Source organism: Hibiscus syriacus, unplaced genomic scaffold (assembly GCF_006381635.1).
Source record: "Hibiscus syriacus cultivar Baekdansim isolate YM2019G1 unplaced genomic scaffold, ASM638163v2 tig00111128_pilon, whole genome shotgun sequence".
NCBI classification, from domain to species: domain Eukaryota; kingdom Viridiplantae; phylum Streptophyta; class Magnoliopsida; order Malvales; family Malvaceae; genus Hibiscus; species Hibiscus syriacus.
In genome coordinates, this window is record NW_024062989.1 from 228,671 (window position 1) to 254,149 (window position 25,479).

The 25,479-nt window shown below is 32.9% G+C and overlaps 1 protein-coding gene across 3 annotated transcripts in view; it reads left to right on the plus strand.

The window, feature by feature from the left end:
- Positions 1 to 11,101: 11,101 nt before the first annotated feature.
- The window catches only part of LOC120154370 (protein transport protein Sec24-like At4g32640), a 30,370-nt gene continuing 15,992 nt past the window's right edge, over positions 11,102 to 25,479 (plus strand). The window contains exons 1-8 of one of the 3 annotated variants that reach the window (XM_039166146.1): positions 11,102 to 11,107; positions 21,366 to 22,258; positions 22,807 to 23,040; positions 23,250 to 23,324; positions 23,467 to 23,565; positions 23,674 to 23,785; positions 24,274 to 24,401; positions 24,950 to 25,069. In XM_039166146.1, the coding sequence (XP_039022077.1) occupies positions 21,398 to 22,258; positions 22,807 to 23,040; positions 23,250 to 23,324; positions 23,467 to 23,565; positions 23,674 to 23,785; positions 24,274 to 24,401; positions 24,950 to 25,069 (1,629 nt within the window). In that variant the 5' untranslated portion in view covers positions 11,102 to 11,107; positions 21,366 to 21,397. Of the gene's footprint in view, positions 11,108 to 17,320; positions 17,328 to 20,958; positions 21,196 to 21,342; positions 22,259 to 22,806; positions 23,041 to 23,249; positions 23,325 to 23,466; positions 23,566 to 23,673; positions 23,786 to 24,273; positions 24,402 to 24,949; positions 25,070 to 25,479 lie in introns of those variants that run through there. The other 2 variants (XM_039166147.1, XM_039166145.1) reach the window with 2 other exon arrangements.

Here is a 25,479-nt window from a genome sequence, read left to right on the forward strand (position 1 = left end):
GAGCAACCAAATAAAATAAAAAAATTAAGTTTAGAGGTTACCCATTACTTTTTCATGTGTGGCTAGAGCATCTTGAATATCATCAACTTCATCACCATTGCTCCCACACACCTACAAGAGACATTTAAGTAGATTTTGGTATCTAAATTGCTTTGGATCCTTGAACATTAGTTTCAATGCCTCTTGTTCCTTTTGGAACCCATACTTGTCTAATTTTAAATTGTTTTCCTTTTTTTAAAGGACAATTATGTTACTTACGACCATGATAATGACAATGTGAACATATTGTCATTATTGAACTAGATGAATTATTTAAAATGATCTCTTTTTCTTTTGTTAAACATTCAAGTTTAACTTTCAAATCAAAATTTTCTTTTTAAATACTTTTAAATTTCATTTTTGAAAGCTCTAAATCCTTCTTCAAGATTTCATTTTAATTTTCAAAATCCATTTCCATTTCTAGAAGAAGCTTGTTTAATTTGAAAATTTCTTTTTCAAAGTTTTCAGATTTTATTTTTGAAAGCTCCAACTCCTTTCTCAACATTTCATTTTGATTTTCCAAGTCTGTTTTAGCTTTCAAAAGAAGATCATTTTTAGCAATAAATTTAGAAATCAATTTATTGTATTTGGAGTTCATGGTCTCAAACTCCGAAAATAATTTATCATAAGCATCTTGTAACTCATTAAAAGATTTTGAATTTGATATATTTGAGTTAGAATATATCTTTGGCTCTGTGAGAGCTAATAGAGACATCACTTTTATTGGTTCTTCTTCTTCCTTGTCTCTATAGATCTCCTCAAGCTTATCCCATATTTTCTTGGCACTTGAACAAGAAGAAACTCCTTTATATACATTAGGATCAATTGCACAACACAACATGTGCATAGCCTTTGAGTTTTGTTGAGCTTCATTCCGTTCTTGAATACTCCACTTCTTTGCCTTCTTAGTAGGAGAGGAATATCCTTTCTTGATTATCATCCAAGCTTCCATAGCAAATGCTTTGATGAATATCATCATACACCTCTTCCAATGACGATAATTTGTTCCATTGAAGTGTGGAGGCACGTCAATTGGTCTAGATTCTTCCATGGAGAATGAACCGGAAGTGGACGCCATCTTTATCGATTTAACTCTTCCCGGATCGACTCAAGAGGCGATTAAACCTTCAAATGAGTTAGGCTCTGATGCCAATTGTTGAGCTAATCGATTGACTGAATCGGCCAAGAGGGGGTGAATTGGCAATAAAAATTTTGGTGGAAGCTTTTGTAGAAAATTGAAAGAAATTGCACAGCGATTTAGAGTGGTTCGACTTTATCAACCAAAGTCTACGTCCACTACCTTAGCTATCCACATTAAGGATTTTCCAACAAATTCACTAATTTGTTCTTTCTTTTGAGGCCAAAGAGATAACCTTACAACTCCCTCAAGAATATACCCCAATTCTTGAGAACACTCTTTTCTCAAAGAGAAATACAAATTTGCAAACTTACAAGAAAAACCTCACAAGGCAAACATGTTTGCACAATTCTAGAACAAAGAAAGAACACTCAAGAATAAATACAATTGAGCACAATAAGTGTTCTTGAAAGCAAAATGAATATTGAATGAAAAATAGGCTTGAAATGCTCAAACTTGAGGTTTGATGCTTTCTCTTTGATTCTCTCTTGATTCTAATTGCTTGATGTTTCTTGTTGTTGATCAATGGCTTCTAAGCTTGCTTAAATACACCTTGAATCACTTCTGAACGTTGGGGATAATTAGAGAAAATAATATAGCCGTTTTAGTGTGAAAACAATTAATAAAACAGTTTGGAGCGTGGGGGGAATCGGTTCCCTAAGTGTAAAATTCAAATATTTCGACCGTTATACAAGGGGGAAATCGGTACCCCCTGGGGGGAATCGGTTCCCTCCGAGCATTCTGGATTTCTCAGAGCCAAACCATTCAGGGGGGAATCGGTACCCCCTTGGGGGGGAATCAATTCCCTCTGAGCAATCTGAAATTTTTTGGCTTTGAAATGGTTTGAAATACTTTGTAAAATTATTTTGAAATTGTTTTAAGATTAAAACTTAATTTTACACTTTGAGTAAGGATTAAAAATGATCTTTGAAAGATTTGGAGTAATGTTTTGATATTCGAATAATTCTATCGAATATACTTAGAAAATCATTTGGAAAATCTTAAAATTCATTTAACTTAATTTGTTATATCGAAATATCAAAATGTTTTCAACAACTAGTGAGGCCAGGTGAGTGCATACTAGTGATATATGATGTTTAATGGAAATAGGACTTGCGACGAGTCTATTTCCTATAGTAAAATGCATAAATTCATGAATGTAAGCGTATGTTTGATATGAGTGTATGTGTTATATGTCATTGCATGTGTTACATGATTTGTATGAATATATGCTAGTGTGATAAGCCATATGAACTGGTATAAGTGATTTATGTGATTATATAAGTTAAATGATATGGACATAAGGAATGATATGAACATGTGATATGTGAACATAAGAGATTAAGTGATATGAGCTATGTGAACATATGAGAATATGACATGAGATATGTGATATGTGAATTATATGGAAATGTACTATGTGTAAGTGAACTACATGCCTATGTGAATATGTGAAATGATATAAATGATAATGCCCATGTTATATGTCATGAGAGCTAGAGGTATAGTTCGCATGCCAAGAGTCGAGGGTTCTACGTGGTCCTTCGGGACATATATGTAATCCTTTGGAACATATATGCGGTACTTAGATACACCTATTTGGTCCATTGGAATATGTATGTAGTCTTTAAGGAGTGGTCCTTCGAGACATATGTGTTATATATGGTCCTTCGGGACAATCTATGTGGTCCTTTGGGATATTTTTACACAGTCATTCGGGACAAATTCTATATGCCCCTAGTGGGAATTATACGAGCTTTGGTGACAGCGTATGTGCACAACCTCTATGTACTCACATATCTTTAGTTCTCATATGTGTACATGGGCTAATAAAGAGATAATAATAAATACCATATATGTGATATATATGATTTGTGACATGAAATGTGTTGTTTGGTTAAATGAATCATATGATAGTTAAGAATGATAAGTATAAGAATAGATAACTAAAAAATATGCATGAATATAATATTGATAATGAAATGAGGTTACTGATGATAATGACAATGTATGTATGTGTGTACATTTGACTATATGTAACATTTTATTGTTTTGTGTAATAGCATGGTATGGCATGTTCATGCATGGTTAAGTATTTAGAGTTTCTTTTATAAGTTTAATGCATCACTAAGTCATCGACTTAGTGTGTGAGTGTTTCACACATAGGTTCCGAGAAGCAAAAGGAGGAGCAAAGCAGTGATAGGCAAGGCAAAGCAGGCCAGCTTCTCCTTTCTAAAGATCATATCAGAAAAGTATATGAATAATATGTATTTTGTTATAAGGAAAGTAGTTGGCATGTAAATAAAAGGTTTGAGTTGTATCAGCTCTGATAAGTTTGTAAACTTTTTGATCTAAATGGTATAAATTATGCATTTTGTTTTAATAAAAGTTAGAAATTTTATTCTTTTGTAAAAGTAAACGTTTTGAAAAGTTAATGTGACATCTCAGACTTGTATCCGGGTCGGATATGGGTTGGGAGTGTTACACTCATTAACTTTCAATTGGTAATACTTCAATCTTAGGTCAATCTTTGAGAACACTCGCACATCTTTGGGCTGATAAAAAAGGTCATATATTCTAAAAAATGGGTATTTGTTTTTAACTGTCACCTTATTTAATTTTCGATAGCCAATTCAAAACCTCAAATAAACATATTTTTTCTTGACAAACAACACTAGGGCTCCCCAAGGTGATACACTTAAGTGATTAAACCCTCGATTTAGCAATTCATAAGGTTGGGTTTTCAATTCTTGAATTTCAACTAGTGTCGTCCGATAAGGAGCAATTGACACCATGTATTCACCCAGATATACTTCAATTCCAAACTCCAACTCTCAGTCATGAGGTAACCCTAGTAACTCTTCAACAAACATGTCATGATATTTGTTCACAGTTCACAAACTTTCCAAACTTGGACTTTGTATCTCTTGATTTAGTACGTATGCCAAAAATGCTTCTCCACCCTTACGCAAAATCTTGTGGGTAGTTAAGGCAAAAATTATACTAGTATCTTTCCTTTTTATTTTAAGACACCACTATTTATGTTTATTGGGTCTTCGCAGTTTCAATTGCATGATTTTACATCTTAGACTCGAATCATACTCAAATAACCACATCTATTAAGTTTCATTAAGTTGATACGGAAAGTTTATCCTCGAATCTCTATTGGGAAGCAACGGTACACGGTATCTACCAACACATCTATACCTAGTAAACTAGATACTTTAAATCCTATTTTCATCCCTTCACTCGAAAAATATACTTGACGTATGATATCCTCACATAAATAAGAATGTGTGGAACCAATATCTATCAAAGCAACTATTGGATTACAAAATAATGTAAAAATACTTGAAATCACATCAGTTGGCTCATAGATCTCTCAAGTCTTCACATCATATTGATGTGCGATCACTCTAGTGTCAATCCGATCTACGGATCCAACTATACCCCAGTCTGGGTCGAACCCCTACCCATTTACACTGATATACTCGAAATAGTTGTAGCCTTCCCAACTGTTGGACAGTATCTAATAAAGTGATCAAGGGACCCGCACTCATAGTATCCCTAATTCTTCAACCAACATTCTTCGAAATATCTTCGTTTACAAAACTCACATTCAAGAAAAGTCGAATCTCTAGTCGACCCTTTTGAACTAGCTAAGGAGGTAACGTGAGGGGCCTCATCCTTTGACCTAAAACGGACCCCTGCCCTGACCTACGTAACAACGTAAGGGTTGAATTCCTTGCCTCTCTGAAATTACTAACCCTTTTTATAGATGAATTTTGGGCTCATGTTAGATCTATCATCTTCTTGTTGATTGCACTAAATTCTCCCATTGATCTCGTCTACATATTTAATACTCTCTATATAGCCTTTGCTTTCCTAATTAACTCTAGAAATACCTATAGAGGATATGTTGTCAATTGAGTATATATATATATATATATATATCAAGATGGACTCATTCTGGAAACCTTCGTTACCTCAATGACTTCGTTAACACTAGCTCTAAAACATATCGACTTAATTGAAGAAAATCCCTTACATACTCAAAAGTGGACCAGCCACCCAGATCATTCATGTGATCTTCTTTAATATACCCGTTAAAGCGTCATTTTCACCATCTCCCATCAATCAATAGAATTTTGTTTAAGAAGGGAGGTGGCACAGTTTAAGTTGTTAGGGTCAAATGCAATTGTCTCAAGGTCCTTTGAGTCTCACAACCATTGATTTGTAATTGTGGGGTCATCTTCACTAGACCAATGAAATTTTATAATTTTATATCTTTTAAGACGTTTCACTTGTGGTTCCATTGTCAGAATCAGAGGAAAGAGAGTGGCAAGTACAGGTTTAGCCTAAGGGATGACCCTCACAATTCCACGTAACATTGCATCTAAATTTCATAAGTATGCCACCTCAGATATATCAATGTCCCCTCGAGTCCTGCTTCCCCAGAATATAGAACAAACTCTTATTTTGAATCATTCGAAAGGATGCCTGGCTCTCATTTCGAGCCTCTGGACTCCTATTAGATTCAATAAAAAGGAGAAGCGGCTTTTTAAAATATTTTACAAAAAAATGTCGTTTAAAGACCAACATTGTAAGGTCTACATGGATACATTAGCCAAACACAAGATTTTTGTACTGTACTCTGAATGTAGGGTTGGGATTCCACGATGATGGTGCTTTTCTAGAGAACGATCTACCCCTATAATCCTGAAAAGATAGATAATTAAAAGAGAGAGCCACCAGTGCCCAGTAATGTACAATTATTCTAGGAAATTCATATAACATAAAGTAACATAAGAGAGAAGTGTACGAAAAGTAATCTTTTGAATTTTATAATCATATAAACACAAATTCATATATTTATGTATCAGACGTGTATCCTCTAAGTTATAAGATGATTTCTCACACTCAATTCTTACGGGGCTCTCATATGAGTCTTCTAGAATTAATTATGATTAGGTGCTCCTATAAAAGTCACTCTAATACTTCGAGATTCACGTATAAGTCACCCAAATTAAAGATGATTAGGTGTTACCATACGAGTCACTCTAATCCTTCATGGCTCTGGTACGAGTCACCTAGAATTAAATATAATTAGGTCCTCTCGTACGTGTCACTCTAATCCTTTGGGGCTCCCATACAAGTCACCCGAAATTAAATACAATTAGGTGCTCTTGTACGAGTCACTCTAATCCTTCCAAGCTCATGTAGAATTGAATATGATTAGGGGCTCTCATATGAGTCACTATAATCTTTCAGGACTCTCGTCGCATGAAATTATATGATTCGGTGCTCTCGTACGAGGCATTCTAAACATTTGGGGCTCCCGTACGAGTTACTTAGAATTAAATATGATTATGTGCTCTCGTACAAGTCACTCTAATCCTTCGAGCTCTCGTACGAGTTACTTGAAAAATTAATTATAATTTTATATTTTTTTACTTACCAAGTGAGTCGTAGCTCTCTACCATTCACATAGCTTTCGTTCATGCTTCCATACTATATACTTACACCAATGAAACTTAACATAGACATATACTGGTGAAACTAACACTTAATTCTAGCACTAAGCTTAACACATAGTTCTATCAATGAAATTTAACATAGACTTGCATTGGTGAAACTAACACTTAATTCCAGCACCGAACTTAACACGTAATTCCATCAGTGAAACTTAATATACACTTACACCTGTGAAATTAACACTTAATTCCAGTACTGAACTTAACACATAATTTCATCAGTGAAACTAACACTTAATTTCAACACTGAACTTAACACATAATTCCATCATTGAAACTTAACATAGACTTACATCGGTGAAACTAACACTTAATTTCAACATTAAACTTAACACATTATTCTATCAGTGAAACTTAACATAGACTTACACCGGTAAAATTAACACTTAATTCGAGCGTTGAACTTAAGATTTTACCTATCAAATTGGTAATAAGGATTAAATTGGAGTGACACCGAGTCACTCGAACATACGACTACACTCACAATTACTTCACCTTATAATCTATGGATCAACTAAGAATAATGGTGCACATGGTTTTCAAAACTGGACCGGTCAGCGAACCGGCCGTGCTACCGGTTCACTGGTTCAACCGGTTGAATCGGTCCGATCGGTCGGAAGAACCGGAAGACGTCATAATTATTTAAAAAATTAAATAAAAATACCAAAAACATTTAATAAAAATATTTTTTATATCACAAGTCATATTCAAAGCAAGTCATAACATATACATGTTAAAAACCATAAATTCAAGTGAAACAAAATGATTTAAATCAACTACAACATAATATTTAAGGTAAAACATATTAAATAATAAATATAATTATATAACTATAATAAAAAATTGGGGTTGAAAAAAATCATAACAAACGATGACGTTTGGTTTAATTTTTTTAAAAAAATAATCCCACATGACTAAGAAACATAGAAGAGCATCCCAAAAGTTTAAAGAGTAAAAATATGAGAACAAAACAATCTCACATGGCTAAGAAACATAGAAGAGCATCACAACTAACTTCTATAAATAATAGAGGTAATTTGGCATTCAAAATCATGGAACCTTTTGGTGAGCACAGAGTGAACTATTCTTTCGCTTCAATCGAACTCGAATTTAAGGCTTCAATCGAGCTTCTAAATTTTTTTTTGAGTTCGAGCCTTTTCGAGTTCAAGTTTCAATATTATATTTCAAGTTCGAGTTGAACTTGATAATTTTTAGCTTGTGAGTTTTTGAGTCGAGTTAAGCTTACTTTTAAAGTTTTCGAATTCGAGTCGAGCTCAGCAATACTCGAGTTCGCCTCGGCTCGTTTAACAAACGACGTCGTTTGGTTTATTTAAAAAAAAAGAATCGACGGTTCAATCGGTTTTCAGCCGGTTTTACCGGTTCTATCGATTTTCAACCGGTTCACGGTCCGGTCCGGTTTGAACGGTTTAAAGCCGGTTCAGCGGTTCCTTTCGGTTCACTAGTGGCGGTTTAACCGGGGTAGAACGAACAGGACCAAGCAGCGATTGAATCGGTTGAACCGACCGATCTGGTCCAGTTTTCAAAACAATGATAGTACATTACCTTACAAAATAGCTAGGAGGGAATCCCTTTTCTTTAACCTTCAAGTTTCTCATTGCCCTTTGTTTTAGATAGTCCTCCTGATTCTTTTTCTATATTAGAAAAAAATTAAACTATGAAAACATGAAAATGATAAAAATGTATTAAATTCGTAATCCCTTTCTCCTTCGAACCTTTACCATGTTCATACTCAATAAATCCTTAAATTTGATTTTACCTAAAGTATGAGAACTTTTGCTCCACTCATAGCTTGAAGTTATATGTCTATAAATATTTTTTTTTCATTTATTGCTTACCTTGCTCAAGCTCCTAACAACACGAGAACTCAATTAATGGAAGATAGTCTGAAAGAAAAAAAAAGTTTAATAGACTTCTTGTAAAAGAAATATTATCTTCCTCTACTTAGCTTTTCCCCTACTCTACAACAAAAACATAATAATGGCAAGAATAGATATTTTTTTATCTAAAAGGTATAATTACCGTATAAGTCCTCATTCCCCTGATTCTTAAATTTTCATCTTTTGGGCTTATTAACTTGGACTCCATAAAGAATCAAAAGCTCTAATAACTTAATTCATCTTTTAAGTCTCCATGTGATTTCCACAGGTCAACGCCCAAACATTGACTTGGTTTGCTCTCGATCATTACATTGAATGTTAGGACCTCTTCTTTCATCCCTCAATGATGGGGAAGTAGAGAAAGAGTAAGCGTACGTTGATTCAACGATGATCAGAAAATGAAAATTGTAGATCAAAATCATTTTCTTTTAAATTTTTAATTTACATAGTGGCATGCACAATAATACGAGTTTTTTAATGCCTAGAGTGATCCAAAAAAACTCCAAAAAACTGACTATGTCAACATCAACATAAGATGAGAATAAAACTATAAGAATTATAAAATTATTAAGAAGTGAAATTTAGAAAATAAAATAAATTTTACATCAATAGAAAACAAGTAATGTCACCTTGTTTTTTATTTCATTTTTGAGTGATAAAAATAGAACAATTTAAAAAATAAACATTAGATTAAAAATGTTAATTTAATAATTAAAATAAAATATAATTAAACGATGAAAAACAAAAGTTATTCATAAAATAAAGGGTAAATTACTTTATATACCATCAACCTTTAAGCGCAGACTCGTTTATACCACAAACGTTTCAATTTTATCAATTTTAGTACTAACATTTACTTTTAAGTGTAATTATATCACTTCGCCGTTAATAGTTTAACATTAAGATGACATGACAGTTTTGCATCATGAGGGTGCTGATGTGGATATCTAAAAAAACCTAAAACGGCGTCGATTTGTTGACATAAATAATATTAGTTTTTTAAAAAATCATAAAATTCCTTAACCCATAATTCTCAAAATTCCCAAAAAAAAATTAAATCTCTCAATCCAAAAAACCAAAAGCCCTAAATCGTAATCCCTAAATTCACCAACATCATCGTTGATGGCATGCCTTACCACCGCACTGAAGTCTCCTCCTCTCACTGTGCACGTTAATCACCATTTGCTAATTGTTCATAGTTTGATTAGAACATTTTATATTCGTGTTTTTATGATCGATTAACACATTATTTTTCGATTTTCGATGATGGGGAGAGTGGGGTAATTGGTAGTAAGGGTTTGCCGATGAAAGTGATAGGCGGTGGTCATTGATTTGACGGCGAAAATGGATGAAATTAGAGATTTAGTATTTAGGGCTTTGAGTTTTGGGAGAATTAGAGAATTTTAATTTTTTTTTTGTGTTTTTTGAAAGATTATCATTTTTAAGAATATATTTGTATATTTATTTGTAAGAATGTAACCAAAATTTTAAGTTAGTTTCCAAATTTATGAAGTTCAAACCCCACTCAACTCAAATTTTAATTAAATCTCTTCAAGCAAAATTTTGTCATTTTGGCCTTTTTAGGAATCAAAACAGTCACGTGAAAACAGCGTCGTTTTGGTGAGGTATTCACGTCACGATGCTGAGTTGTTGTGTCATCGTGCTATTAAATCATTAACGACATAGTGATATAATTACACTTAAAAATAAACATATGTGTTAAAATTGATAAAATTGAAAAACATTTGTGGTATAAACAATTCATCACTTAAATGTTAATGATATTTGAAGTAGTTTACCCTAAAATGAATAAAGGAAAATATCTTATATAGAATTGTTTAGATAAAAAGGTGGATGTATCAAATTTCGAATTTTCATGCTTCAAAATCAGACTAAGACTTGTATATGCTAATTAATCTCTTCCAATGAATCACCAACCGCTGTTCGAATATAGGATTCCGCTTGTCTTTAATTAGAAGAGTCGGATTGAATCGATTTGATTGAAGTCGTTGAGCTCTGTTGTTTAATTTGTGGGCCACAATTAGTGTGTGGTCAATTCAAGTTTCAGCCGAAACCTTTCCTGCCTAAGCCAACGTATAGGCGTATAGTAACGAAGTACTTTCATTTTCCCTTGAGAAATAAAATAAAATTCCTTTTAAAAAAATACTTTCATTTACTAACATCGAGATAGTTAGTATAGTAGAATGAGGCACTAAGTCCTTTAAGTAAGATTAGAGGTTCGAATCCTGAAGTTTACGAATGGAGCAAACTAGGTTTGGAGGGTCGTCCTCGCCTCTGTAATTCTCGAACTAGATTAGTCGGTCAATAGATCAGATATCAAAAATTAATTCAAAATAAAATTCATTTTGCGCTGTTGATGCATTTTGTCATTTTACTTCACTTCGATCAACTTTGGCGATGTATGTTCTTCCAACTTTATTAAATTTCCGGTGATATATTATAAAATAAAATTTTGAATATTAAAAATTGAGTATTGAATTTATGTTATAAAATATGTTTAATATATTATTTAAAACTAAGTATTAGACATAATTCGAATATTTAATAGAAGTAAAGTATAAGATAATGTCATTTTCTTACTATTATCATTTTCCATATTTTCATAGACAAAGATTATATAATCATTTTTTCATTTTGTACTATAAAAGTATATGATGCCTTATTTGTTTAGTAAGGTACTGTCTCGACATGACCACATGCACTCTTTTTACTCCACTTAATGATCCTGTCATGTTTTATATTTTGAACTCTAATCAATCCAAATTGTCTTTTTTCAAAAAAAAAATTATTCAATATCCAACAAGATGGTAACATTTGTGACTCGAAGAATTCAAATATTATTACTTAAATTAAAGTTATATTATAAATTATTTTCAAAAATATATTTTATAATAAATATAATTAACGAAAATATCATAAAAATATTATTGAATAGCTTATAACTTCTTTTAAATGCCTACCTAATTTGATGCTTATTAATTCGCGATTCTAAATTCATCGCAAAGCTTAATATTAACAAAGATTCACAGAATTTTGAACAAAGGAATGGCTGAGAATTTAGATTGGACTTCAAAATTTGGATAAGATCATAAATATTTGTCCTTGTTTCAACATTGTTTTTCCCATGAATTTTCATTTTTTTTTCTTGGAAAAGTAAACTGAATGTGACAAGATGATAAAGATCAAAGAGCTTCTCGCTTTCATTTGGTGAAACTCATTGACGACAGACGAATAGAATATCAGATTTGAAGTCGCTAACACACCTTCGTTATGTTGATTCAATAATTGTTTAATTAAAAATTAAAATTATTATTTGATACATTTATATAAAATTTTACATCTAAATATTTAATATTATAAATCATAAAATTCAAAATAAATTTTGTATATTATTCAGAAATAATAATTTATATATCATAAATTTTAAATAAAACTCCATATGCTTTTTGAATAATTTAGAGTAATTATAAATTAATATATATTCAAAATTTGATTTAGTCATTGACAACTTACATAAATTCTGCAAATGTACTTGTTCGAACTCATAATCTTAAACAAAATCAAATTGAGTAAATAACATGTGAGGCCCCTTAATCAATTGATATATATATATTATATAAATTAAAATTTAGAAAGTCTCATATATTTTTTCTATACTGTCGTAACCGGTTTCCGTCGGGCACAAAAATTTACTTAGCGGGAAAAGTAATGTGAATAAATAAATGGTTTTTAATGAAATATTTTGGGAGTCACCATCGACCTTTTGGATCAGGTAGGTCGAATACCTAAAAATCATCTTTTAAAAGAGTTTTTAATAAAACATCAGTTAAAAGGTAAACTGGTCTGCGTTTAACCAACAATTCATTCTTTTTAATAATAAAAAGGGATTCATGGTCGGTTACGTTTGGGGAAGGATTAGCACCCCCACAACGCCTAAAATTGGTCATTGTCGATTATAAATTGTCTCTAATACTAGAATTTAAGAATTCACATATAAATTTAATTTATGATCCTATTATTTCGTATTTTAATCGGATAACTAAGGAAGAAAAAGATATTAAATAATTTTTATAAATTATAAATAAAATATTTATTTATTTAAAACATCAGAAAATGACATCTAGTTGCTTTAAAAGTGTCATTTCTTAATATTTGAAAAATAAATAAATATTAAAAATAATAATATTTTCTAAGAAAATAATTTAAATAAAAAAATATATTTTCTGGTTTTTATAAGTAAGATATTTATTTATTTTTAAAATACCAGAATATGACATCTAGTTGCTTTAAGACTGTCATTTTCTTTGATATTAAAAATAAATAAATATTATTATTTAAACAAATATATATATATGACTAATATAATAATAAAATAATAATTAAAGTAATAATTTAAACATATTGAATGATAATAATACAAATTAAATTGCAATAAATAGTGACTAAAATAAATAAAATTAAAACTACAGTATTAAAATACAAAATATATAAATTAATATACAAAAATGGAAATTATTAAAAAAATCAGTAACAAAAATATAAAACCTAAAGATCCTAATTTGAATTATTAAAAAGATATGTACTAATAATGTAATTTAGCCTTAATATTAATTATTCGGGTTAAAATAAAATTAATAAAATTATAAGGGACTAAATTGGTTATTTTACTTAAAATATATAAAAGCATGGTAGTGACTAAATTATAAAGTAATTAAAATTAAAAGACCGAATTAAAATGATTATAATTAGATTTAAGTGACTAAAATGAAAAATTACAAAACTACAAGTATTACAGAAAAGGTTTTCCCCTGCGCATAAATTATGTATATGCCCCTCCCCTAAAACGACGCCGTTTGGGAGGGGTATATAAACCCCTCGTGGCCGGCCCTAAGGGCCATCTTCTTTCATTTTTCTTTTTTTCACTCTCTCTAAAAGAGAGATGAAAATTCTCTCCCCTCTCTCTAGCTTCCCTCGCCGGAGGAATTCCGATGACTGTCGGCCACCATATTTCGGCGCCGATCGCCGTCGTCAGCCACCGCCGACGGTGGCCAAATTTACAAAAATACCCCAAAATGAAGATCCCGGTGTTCTAAGACCGAGTATGGTCTTATTTTCCCCTAAAAACGCCTAGATCGTCTTAGATCTAAAAAACGCGAAGGTTTTTTACCTTTGATTAAGCGAGGGTTTTGGCGACGTCTGGGCTCTCCGATGACAGAGTAAGTTTCTCTCTTATCTTTTATTTCTTTCTATTTTATGGATTTGGGGTTTTAATCATTGTTGGTATTTGTATATTCTTCTCTGTTTCCCTTCTCGGTGGTTGCGGTTGTCGTTCTTGCTTGCTGTCGTCTCCCCTCCTTTTTTTATTTTGCAAGTTTGGTGATGGCTTTGTAGCCTCCCCCGAAATGCTCATCGGACTGGTCCCAAGAGGTTGCCTAGGTGAGTCACCATAACTATGGTGGTGACTCACCATAGAGCTCGACGTGTGGAGGGGCAGCTGGCCTTCTATAGGCTTCGGTTGAAGGTGGCGTCGTGGCAGCAACGTCGACAGTGATTTCTGGAAGCAGCGGCGGCTGGGAAGTTAGAGGCGACGGCTGAGGCTAGGGTTTAGACACCCTAACAGAGATGATACAAACCCTATAAGGGGTTGTGTCAGTCTTGGGCCTGGACCAGGTTGGGCTTGTAAACTAGGCATGGGTTCATTGTAATTGGGCCTGTAATTTAGTAATAATATATTATATTATTAATAATAATAATTGTAATAATAATAATAATTTTTAAAATAAAATGAAAAAAATTAATGTCTACACATATATATTGGGTAAATAATATTGATGGTCCCATATGTTTTTGACATGTTTGATTTTGTTCATCTATTTAAAAAAAATTTGGTTATTTTTGTTATTGGTCCGTCTTATTTTGCTTATTGCGTCGTTAACTCATGTTATTTGGTGAAGTGATGCGTTAATAAAAATGGTTAAATTTGAACTAGACCCTTGAATATAGACAAAATATGTAACACCCATTCCCCATATACCCTTCCGTACATGAGATATGGATGTCACCTTAAAGTTTTTTTAAACATAATATATTAATATAATACAAAATATTGCTTTCAACATGTCATACATTCCAATTGTTTGAATTTAAAAACATTTAAGTATTGTGATTATGTAACACCCCCAACCCGTACCCGACCTGGATACGAGTATGAAATGTCACATTGACTTATCAAAACATTTACTTTTACAAAATATCCAAGATTCAGTTTGATATTTCTAATAAAACCATTTACTTTCTATGATATAAAAAATATGGTTTTACAAAACTAATCAGAGCATATATAATATAAATCTTTTAACTACATGCCAACTAGATTCTATATAACAAAATACATGTTATTCATTTATGTTATGATCTGACCTTCAGTAAGGAGAAACTAACCTGTCTTACTCCTCATAGCTTATCTTCATGTTTTCCTTAACCTACGTGTGAACACTCACACGCTAAGTCTTAGACTTAGTGAGACATATAAATCCATATGTAAATTATTAAATGCATGTACATATCATATAATACAACGTCATACTTGTATACATACTTTTTCATGTAACAATTACATACACACATGCATGTCATCATTTATATTTCCTCATACTCTTATATGATTATCCTTTCTATCTCTTATCTCTTGTTCATATGATCTCTTATTTTCATATTTTATATCTTATAACATGTTCTTACATCATCATATGAGTCATTGATATTCATTCATATATATATATATATATATATATATATATATATATATATATATATACATATATTCATGTACATCACATAACAAATGCCATAACCCATAACACACATTCTTTCTTGTAACACATACACACATTCACATATATCCTCATATAAAACATGTAACACATTTCTCATTACAGCTCACATTTTATTGTTATCCTTTTTGGTTAGCCTATGCACACTACTGAGAACTTAAGGTATGTGAGTACATAGAGGTTATGCACAATGCTATCACCACAGCTCGTATAAATCCCACTAGGGGCGCGTAGAATTTGTCCCGTAGGACCACTATGTCTCGAAGGACCACTGTGTCCTGAAGGACCACTATGTCCCGAAGGACCACTATGTCCCAAAGGACCACGTAGACCCTCGACTCTTGGCATGCCAACTATACCTATAGCTCTCTTATTATATAACATGGGCATTATTATTCATCTTTTTACATATTCACGTAGGCACATAGTTCACTTTCACATAACATACTTCCATGTAATTCACATTCACTTATCACATAAATTATGGCTATCAAATTTATCACATAATATACATTCAAATAAATCATATATACAGATGCATTAACTTCTAAATGCATATATGTATATCCATCTACTCATAAACATCCTATGCAACATGCTTGTATATTTGTACTCATGTAATCTAATATCGGAATTAGACTCATCGCAAGTCTAAATTCCCTAACATAACATATACTTACTATCATGTACTCACCTAATCACCAATAACACTACCAAGCTCTTTCTCTTTCTTGCGCATCTTACTCTAACGACCTATCCGAACTTTGTTTTCGATTGAATCTTAACTTGATAATCGTTCTGGAACTTGTTCGTGCTCGATATCTATATAATCGTACATTGATACATATCAGTGTCCAATTGATATATTCTAATCTATCATTTCTTAGACCAAAAGAAATGTCTATTTCAATTTTCCCTTGAAGTGCATCGATGCATTCTACAGTGCATCGATGCATTCTTTAACACATGCATCGATGCACTACCCATGCATCGATACACAAATTACCTTCGATGTTTTCATTTTAAGGGGATGCATCGATGTACCAATTGCATTCGATGTTTCTTCTTTAAAGAGTGCATCGATGCACATTGAATGTGCATGGATACACCTTGCCCAGAACTTGCATTTTAAGCCCGAAAATCATCAATTCTTCATTCAATTCTTCTATTTTAAGCCCCTATTATGTCATTAAATTCAACTACCGTTACTTAAACCAACTTATATCCATGTAAACCATCTTTATCTTCCATATCTCATCATGATTCTTAAAATTTAAGAATCTTACTAAACTTTCAACTTTATTATTAATCCTTTCTAACTTCATATATCTTATTCTTAGTGATGACAAGTCAAATTCATTCTCAAATTTCACTTATTAACTCTTTTCCAGAAATTCATCTAAAAACTCATTTTCTTTAATCTCTTCTATATCTTTCATATAGTTGTTTTACAAAAAATTAAGCTTTCCTTAAGCTTAATTATCATCTAATGATCATAACTCAACCTTAAAATCAATAATTAATCAACAAACAAAGAAACTCACCTTTGAGTCAAGCCTTCACGTATGAAGAAGGAAGAATAGAATAGAAGAGAACTCTGGAACCTTTTCTCTCTTCCCACGTGATTTCCTTATCTTATAAGGAAAATAAAAATCTTCATTGTCAAATAACCCATTTGCCCTTCAATTCATCTTATAATTACTAACAACTTTTATGATTTATTTTCAAATAAATCATTGAACTAATCATGGTTCAACTCTAGTCACCAAATTCTAAAACTTTACAATTTGATCACTAACCCGATATTGAGGATGTTACATATTATATGCCAATAAAACTTCCAAAATATATTAGATTGTCTGGTGTTACGAATTTGTCCACCTTAGTTGATGATCACCACAGCTACAAAAGCACTACTTACTCAGCTAATCTTGTCTTTGTCCTACACGTGAGAAACCACACACGATAAGCATTTACTTAGAGAGATAATATAACAAATAACATTAAAGAATACATACGTATCTCATAGTTATTTCACTTCAGAAGAATTTATACCATCCATAGGAATGTATTAAATCATTCCTATTATACTCAAACATTGGTTGTATTATCTTTAATATAGTCTTTAGTATGTCCAACATACTTATCTTTAGCTCATTTAAGTCACTTATGTCTATTATCACATTTTTACACATTCATTTATGCTTTTTAATATAAAGGACATCCTTTAATGTCCTAATACACCATTTTCAAGCATTTCCAGTTTTGGCATCTGTTCATGCCTTAATACATCCTTTCATGCATTTTCAATTATGGCATCTGTTCATGCCTTTATGCATCCGTTCATGCCTTTATGCATCCTTTCATGCATTTTCAATTATGAAATTGATTTTCAATTATGGCATCCGTTCATGCCTTTATGCATCCTTTCATGCCTTTATACATATTTTCATGCATTTTCAATTATGACATTCGTTCATGCCTTTATGCATTATTTCATGCATTTTCAATTATGGCATCCGTTCATTCCTTTATGCATCCTTTCATGCATTTTCAATTATGAAATTGATTTAGAGCAGTTCATACTCTAAAACTTATTCATGATATTCTTTTTATACTTATAAAATATCATAATCAATATTATAACACACACACACACACACACACACACATATATATATATATATATAATTTAAACAAGCTAAATTGAATATTCATAATCTCTCGTACTTATAATAAAGTACTCACCTCTATTGCCTTGCTTTGATATCCCAAATTCACAATTTGCTACTCCGGAAGTTTGTCTTTGTCTTTGGCTTTACTTGGTTCAAGAGCTTGTTTGCGATCTATTCCATATTCATTAAGAACATGCATAATATCGATTATTAGTATTTTTCCTAACAATTATAACTTAACATCAATCAAAATATTTATTATCAACTTCCTACAACATTATCAGCTCCAAATTAACATTTCTGGCCCTTTGGTATTGATACCCCTGATTATGGTATTGATACTACCCTATTAGGGTATCGATACCCCCTGCACGTATCGATACCAAAATTAACTTCGATGTAGCCTGGTATCGATACCCTCACCATGGTATCGATACCCCTATGCTATGGTACCGATACCTCCTCTAGGTATCGATACCCAATTTAGATTCGATGTTTACTGGTATCGATACCCTTACCATGGTATCGATACCACATTATTTGGGTACCGATATTAGTTGAATCAGTATCGATACCTCTTATATAATTTAGCCTAATTCTTGCATAGGGTATCAGTACTGTTCCATAGGGTACCGATACCCCTACCCAGATTTTCCAGTTTTCCACTCAAAATTTATCCAACTTTAGCCAATTTTCCTCTCATTTACACCTAATCATACTATATAACACTTCTTTACTTAGCCTTACCAACTTTCCTTCATTTAAACACTTAAAACATCTAATATTCCTTAAGAGCATTTGATTCCAAGAATCATACCACAATCTCTAACTTGTTATTTCACTCAACCAATGCTTCTAATCTCTTATTTATCACCTTAACAAGTCAAAACTACTAATAATCATCAATAAACACTAATATACTAACATATCATTTAAAAACTCATTTCCTAAAATCTCCATTATCTCTACCATTCCTTATCTTCATCTCATTTTAATCCTTATTAAGCTTCTATTCATACTCCAATCTTCCATAACCAACATAAAAATAGAAAGATAAACCATAAATTTGAAATCTCACCTTAGTTAGGGTTAAGGCTTCATGCGAGAAAGAAAAAAGAAGAAGAAAATAAGGTGTTGACTTTCTTATCACCTTTCACCTTATTTCTCTATTATATATATATATATATCGTATAAAAATGAGTTTTAAATTCATTCTATTTAAAAATCCCACAATTGCCCTTTTTCATCCTTCATCCTTACAATTTAATTAAACTACTATTTCTAACTCATTTCTCTTCTTTATCAATTAATCAATTTAGTCCTCCCTATTTTTAATTCCTTTTAATTTAATCACTGTCCCACTATTTGGGGTATTACAAAATATTAATTTCATCTCAAATTATATGTAAAATACTAATTTAACCATTAAAGTTTATATGAAATATCAATTTGACCCTTGAGTCCAGTTAAAGTTCACATCGATGGACGTCACTCATCGTCGTCGTCGATCACCGCCAGTTGCCATCACCGATCATTGTCAATCGCCATCATCGATGACTATTAGATCTAAAATTTCTAATTCACTTATTTTTTTACCTCCCAAACGCGAATCTAATATTAATTTCATCGGAAAAAATATTCAATTTTTTTTCAAAATATAATATTTAAAATTAATATAAAAAGTCAAAAATCAAATTAACTCGATTTAGAACAGAAGTTTGAGTTTAAAGAAATAGGAGAGGGTGAATATCTGAAAATAAAATGCTACACCCAAGAGGTCTTTGGAGATAACAACAACGGTAGTGGTAGTAAAAATCTGGAGGGACTGGTCCAAGGGATGTTTTGATACCTCTTGGAAAAGTGAAATCTGGAGAAGCAAGAATCCAGATATAGTCAACTCGAATTGCGAGCTAGAGAAAAGACCAAGTGTGGGCCCTTAACGAATGCTCATCAAAACGTGCTGTTTATATCGATTCCTACGACCCTATACAATCGAACAGTAATACATGTTACAATTCGAAACCCGACAGATGCTTCTACTGAATAAGGAGTTTTTGAACTCATCAGTCATCACCTTCCTAAGCAGAACATCTTCTCCAAGTTGAAGCAATTTACCTTCCAGTATTAAACGTTAATATTACCGTTCTACCGATCAGGGCCGTGGCTGAGGCGGTGCAAAAAGGGCGACCGCGTAGGCTCCCAAAAAAGTATATCTACATTGGCGTTTTTCCAATAAACGCATTATAGATGGACCTATTATATTTTTTTAAAAAAACCACTATTGTTGTGACTTTTTAATAAAAAAAGCCATTATAGATCGACCTATTGCGACGTTTGTCAATAAAACGCCACTATTGTTACTCCGAAATCAAATATATCTAAAAATATGGACCCTTTATAAAATTTTGTACAGAACCCCCAACAACCTAGTCATGAACCTACTACCGATTTAGTTCCGCTTACGAACACAAGATCATGTACATCACACGCGCCATAATAATCCTCATATATTAAGCATCACATGCATCAACTTCGAGAGTAAAGCATTTCGGTAAGCATTTTGAATCCTATATGGCATATATATTTATAAAATAATAATAAAATGCCACATCATATAAAAATAATAAAATAATTTAAAGTGACTAAAATAAAAATAATTCAAAAGTTTAATAGTTAAATTAAAAGTTTTAAATTTTATTGACCAAAATAAGAGTAAAAAGATAAATGAGTGATGAACTACATAATTTACCCTTAAATTAAAATAACTTTCCAAACACAGCTCTAATTAAAAAAGGAAATAAACAGAAGAAAAATTGTAAATCTGTCAAAAGATGGAATGAACAATGAAGATAGATTAATTTTTCTTGTCAATCTTTGCTTACCTTTCTTTTCCCTACCTTCATCAAATCCCAATCCACCTGTCGATCCTCCTAAAATAACCCCTAATTTGTCCGTTCCCTCTTTCTAAAACCCTACCATATAAATTACATCATTCAGATCTTAGCTACCTGTTAATTTCGGTCAGCAGATCCGACGCATCTTTTCTTCTGATCACAGGTACTTTATTTTATTCTCTCTTATCAATTTTATTTCCTTGTGTGTTATTTCGTTCGATCTTTTTTTTTGGTTAAGCTGGGATCATAATGGTATATACTTTTTTTTTCTTAGAAATGTTAAAGAATAATTGTTTTTTTATTTGTGTAGATTTCGATCGTGTTATAAAATAAAAGAGGGGGTTGGATTTTGTTTTGATTAAATCATGGCAGCTCCAGTGCCTCCAGGGGCACCTAGATCCGGCGCCAATGCACGGCAGCAACCACCACCGCCTAATTTTAATCCTAATAATCAAACCGATCCCAATTCCTTAGCCGATAACTTGCAGAATTTGAACCTAAATCGGCCCTTTACTATGCCCAATTCTGGTCCTAGACCTCCACCTTTTGGTCAACAAGCACCCTTCCATCAATCTTCAGTCTCTGCTGGATTTCCAGTTGCCTCACGTCCCGGACTACCACCTGGTATGGTGGGAAGACCTGCCGTGGTTCCTCCTGGACCACCACAATCCACGTTACCCGTGAATGTACCCCCAGGAAGACCGGTTGGTTCACCTGTTAGTCACCTGCCCCCTTTTGGGGCTAGACCTCCTTCTGCTTCATTGCCTTCATCTACAGGTGGTGCGGTTCTACCTTCTGGTGCCTTCCCATCTTCAGGTGTATCTAGTGTCTCTGTTGCACCATCACCAGCAGGTTCTCGCCCGGGTTCTTTTGTGTCATCTTCACCTTTTATTGGTGGTCCTGCTGTGCCAATGTCAAATGCACTTGCTGGTCCTTTGAGTAATGGGCCACCTGCAGTTGGCTCAGGAGGTTTGCCTGGTCCACCCCGATTCCCTTCTGCTGCAAGTGTTTCACAACCCCCTGTTGGGCCTCCAACATCTACGATGTCAGCTAGGCCACCTGCTCAGGCTTCAACCATGCATTCTGTTTTGGGAAGTTCAGCTGTTAGTTATTCGTTAACTCCTCCCCTGCCTTCAGCATCACCATTTTCAGCTGTGCCTCAGGCTAGACCACCACCTCCTGGTTCTCCTTATGGACCACAGACATGGCCGATGCAACCCCAGCAGGTTAGTATTCAAAACTGTACGCTTTCAAGATTCTTCCTATCAAGAAGTATAGTCAGTCGGAATTAATCATTGATTATTTTGTTGTTGAGCTGGTCCTTCAGCAACATACCTTAGGCATAAAAGTCATTGATTGCCTTCCTTTTGTTTATGCTATCTCATCCCTGTACTTTAGTAGTTACGTTAGGCACTGAATGACCATTGTAGAAATCTTAGCCCTGCACTTTAGTAATTACATTAAAAGTACATCAAATGACCTGGATGTTTGGTCTAATAGCTGGTGTACATATCTTCTAGCTCGAACCAATTTGAAGTTGGTTATTTATTTCTTCAGGTTGAATTTGATCAATTAGCATATGGCATTTTGGTCTAGATGGATATTTTAAAACTCTGAATTAGGTTGAAATTGTGTTAGTGACTTGATATCATTTTGAGGCAATGTGTATGAGGCACTGAAAATTCTAACCAGAATTGTGTGGTTTGGCTGTAGTGGGTTTGCATTTTGTTTGCTTCTATAATGTTTTGAATTTGATTGTTTTTAATTGCTTTAGGGATCCCAACCTCCTCATATTCCTGGTGCTACACATGCACAACCTCCAAGAATGTTTGGAATGCCACAACTTCCAAATCAAGCTGGGACTACCATTCCACCTGCCATCAGTCAACCTGGAGCACCTCTGTCAGGGTCGTCAAAGATTGATCCTAATCAAATTCCAAGGCCTGTTCCAAGTGCCACACCTATCGTGTATGAAACTCGCCATGGCAACTTGGCAAATCCTCCTCCGGTACAATCTCTGGTCATTTCGTAAAGAGAATTACTTGATTCACCCGGAATTTGCTCATTTGGCTATTCCTTTTGATATTTATTTAAGCTTAGGTTCATCATTCTTCTTCTAGGTTGCCATTGAATGCATGCATACTGCTATCATATCTTTGTTATGTAGTTGCAATTTGAATTTTGTTATCTATCCTAATGACTTGTAATCTTTTGAAGCCTGCTACAAGCGATTACATAGTTAGAGACACTGGAAATTGTAGTCCACGATATGTGAGATGTACCCTCAATCAGGTCATAACAAACTATACAATTTTATCATAGCTTCCTTTTTTCTGTAATTGCTCATGTTTTAATGAGGCTTGTGCTACAATTTCCTCATCAACACTCATCGTGATGTTTCATGCTCTTGTTCACAATTCTTTTTGTTTAACAGATCCCTTGCACGGCCGACCTTTTGACAACCTCTGGAATGCAGCTAGCTTTGTTAGTTCAACCTATGGCCCTCTCTCATCCATCAGATGATCCTATTCAAGTAATGCTTGAGCAATTTGTACTTCTAATTCACTATCCAATCTGTTAGGCCTTCCATGAAATTTAAAAATTTTGTGCGCGCATCATCTTTTTCACATTTCTTCTATAGGTTGTGGATTTCGGGGAAAGTGGTCCTGTTCGATGTTCTCGTTGCAAAGGTTACATAAATCCTTTCATGAAGTTTATTGATCAGGGGAGGAAGTTTATCTGCAATTTATGCGGTCAGTATTATTTTTCTTGTTCTTTCATATTGCATATTCGGCAATATCTTATGGCTTTTAATTACTCTTGTATTCATTCATTTCTGTAGCATGTGTTTAATTTCTATAAAACTTAAATGATTAATTATTCTTACACTTAGGGAATCAAACAGTGTGATTATTATTTGATAGCTTTAGTTAGGAGGCTCTTGAACTAAAATTATTTTTGAAATGTAATAATACTCTCCCAGTATCTTAGTTGTCAGCTATAGGCTCCTTAGATTATATGGTGATATGTTCTTATATTCTTATTATGTTGGATTTTATCAATTTTGCAATTAATTTTTTTGCACATAAATGTCATTTACGTTCTGGTCATACATATAGAAATCCTTATTCCATGCTGGATAAATGCCATGACCACACATTGAGCTTGTCTATTTCTGCTCTCTGATTGTGCTTCAGTAATGTAGGAAGATGACATCATTGATTATGATATACTCTTTCAGGGTTTACTGATGATACTCCTCGTGACTACCACTGCAACCTTGGTCCTGATGGCCGGCGTAGAGATGCTGATGAGAGGCCTGAGCTTTGTAAAGGAACAGTTGAATTTGTTGCTTCAAAAGAGTACATGGTTTGTTGAAATTTATAAATTCGTAAATTTCAAATTGATACATGTTTATTTCTACTTTATGTAACTCAGGTTACATTTCTCTCTTTTCTTCTTAAATGCTTTCGTAGAAAATTTTAATGCACACATCTTTGGATAATGTATAGATAAAATGATTACTTAACATTTGGTTAGCTCAAGCTAGTAACATATTAGTTCCCGCATGTAGATATATCTTTTACCCCATGTCTTCTTGATTGGCTGCTATCCTATTGCAAAGGAGTTGGGATAAGTGAATCTTTTCTTTTACTACTTTGAGTGATCCTGCATTCCAGGGGTAATAACCAAAAGATTAAGATGAGCTTAAAGAAAGAAAGGGAAAAAATAATTTGAACAATTCAAAATTATGCTAACATTTGGTACCATTTAGTTGTATGAAATTATTGTTCCCTTGGGTTTATGGAAGGCGTTTTTGAACTTGCTTCTTTTTATTCTTTCATCAATGCTTTGTCTTTTGTTATATAATTGGGTCAGAGTATAATTCATTCTTCTGGATAAATTTCTTATTCCAGATTCGCGATCCAATGCCAACCGTGTATTTTTTCCTAATTGATGTATCCATGAATGCCGTACAGACTGGTGCCATTGCTGCAGCTTGCAGTGCAATTAGTCAAGTTATTGCTGATCTTCCTGTGAGTTTCATGTCAATTTCTAGAATGGATGGCTTTTATTTCTTTCTTGTTGTAATTTATTGTTTTAGTTGTTCATTTCCCCCTATTGTTCTCATTGTCGCAATTTATCAATAGACATGAAAACTATACTAAATCATAGTTTGTGGTTTGATTTATTATTTGTTATTTAATCATTAATTGTAAAAGATTTGAAATTATTGTGTCAAATTTATCCGCAGGATTTGTTGCTGTTAAAATCTCTAGAAATGTGGTTCTTTACTGTTTGTTTTCATTGTTTGAACACGTTACAAGTTTGACCCATCTTTTTATATGTAATAATTTCTGTAGGCATTATTGTCTCTCAAGGCTTATTTCTTTATTGGTACTCTTCCTAGATAAGTTATTATTGAAGTGTTCCTTTCCTTAGTTCT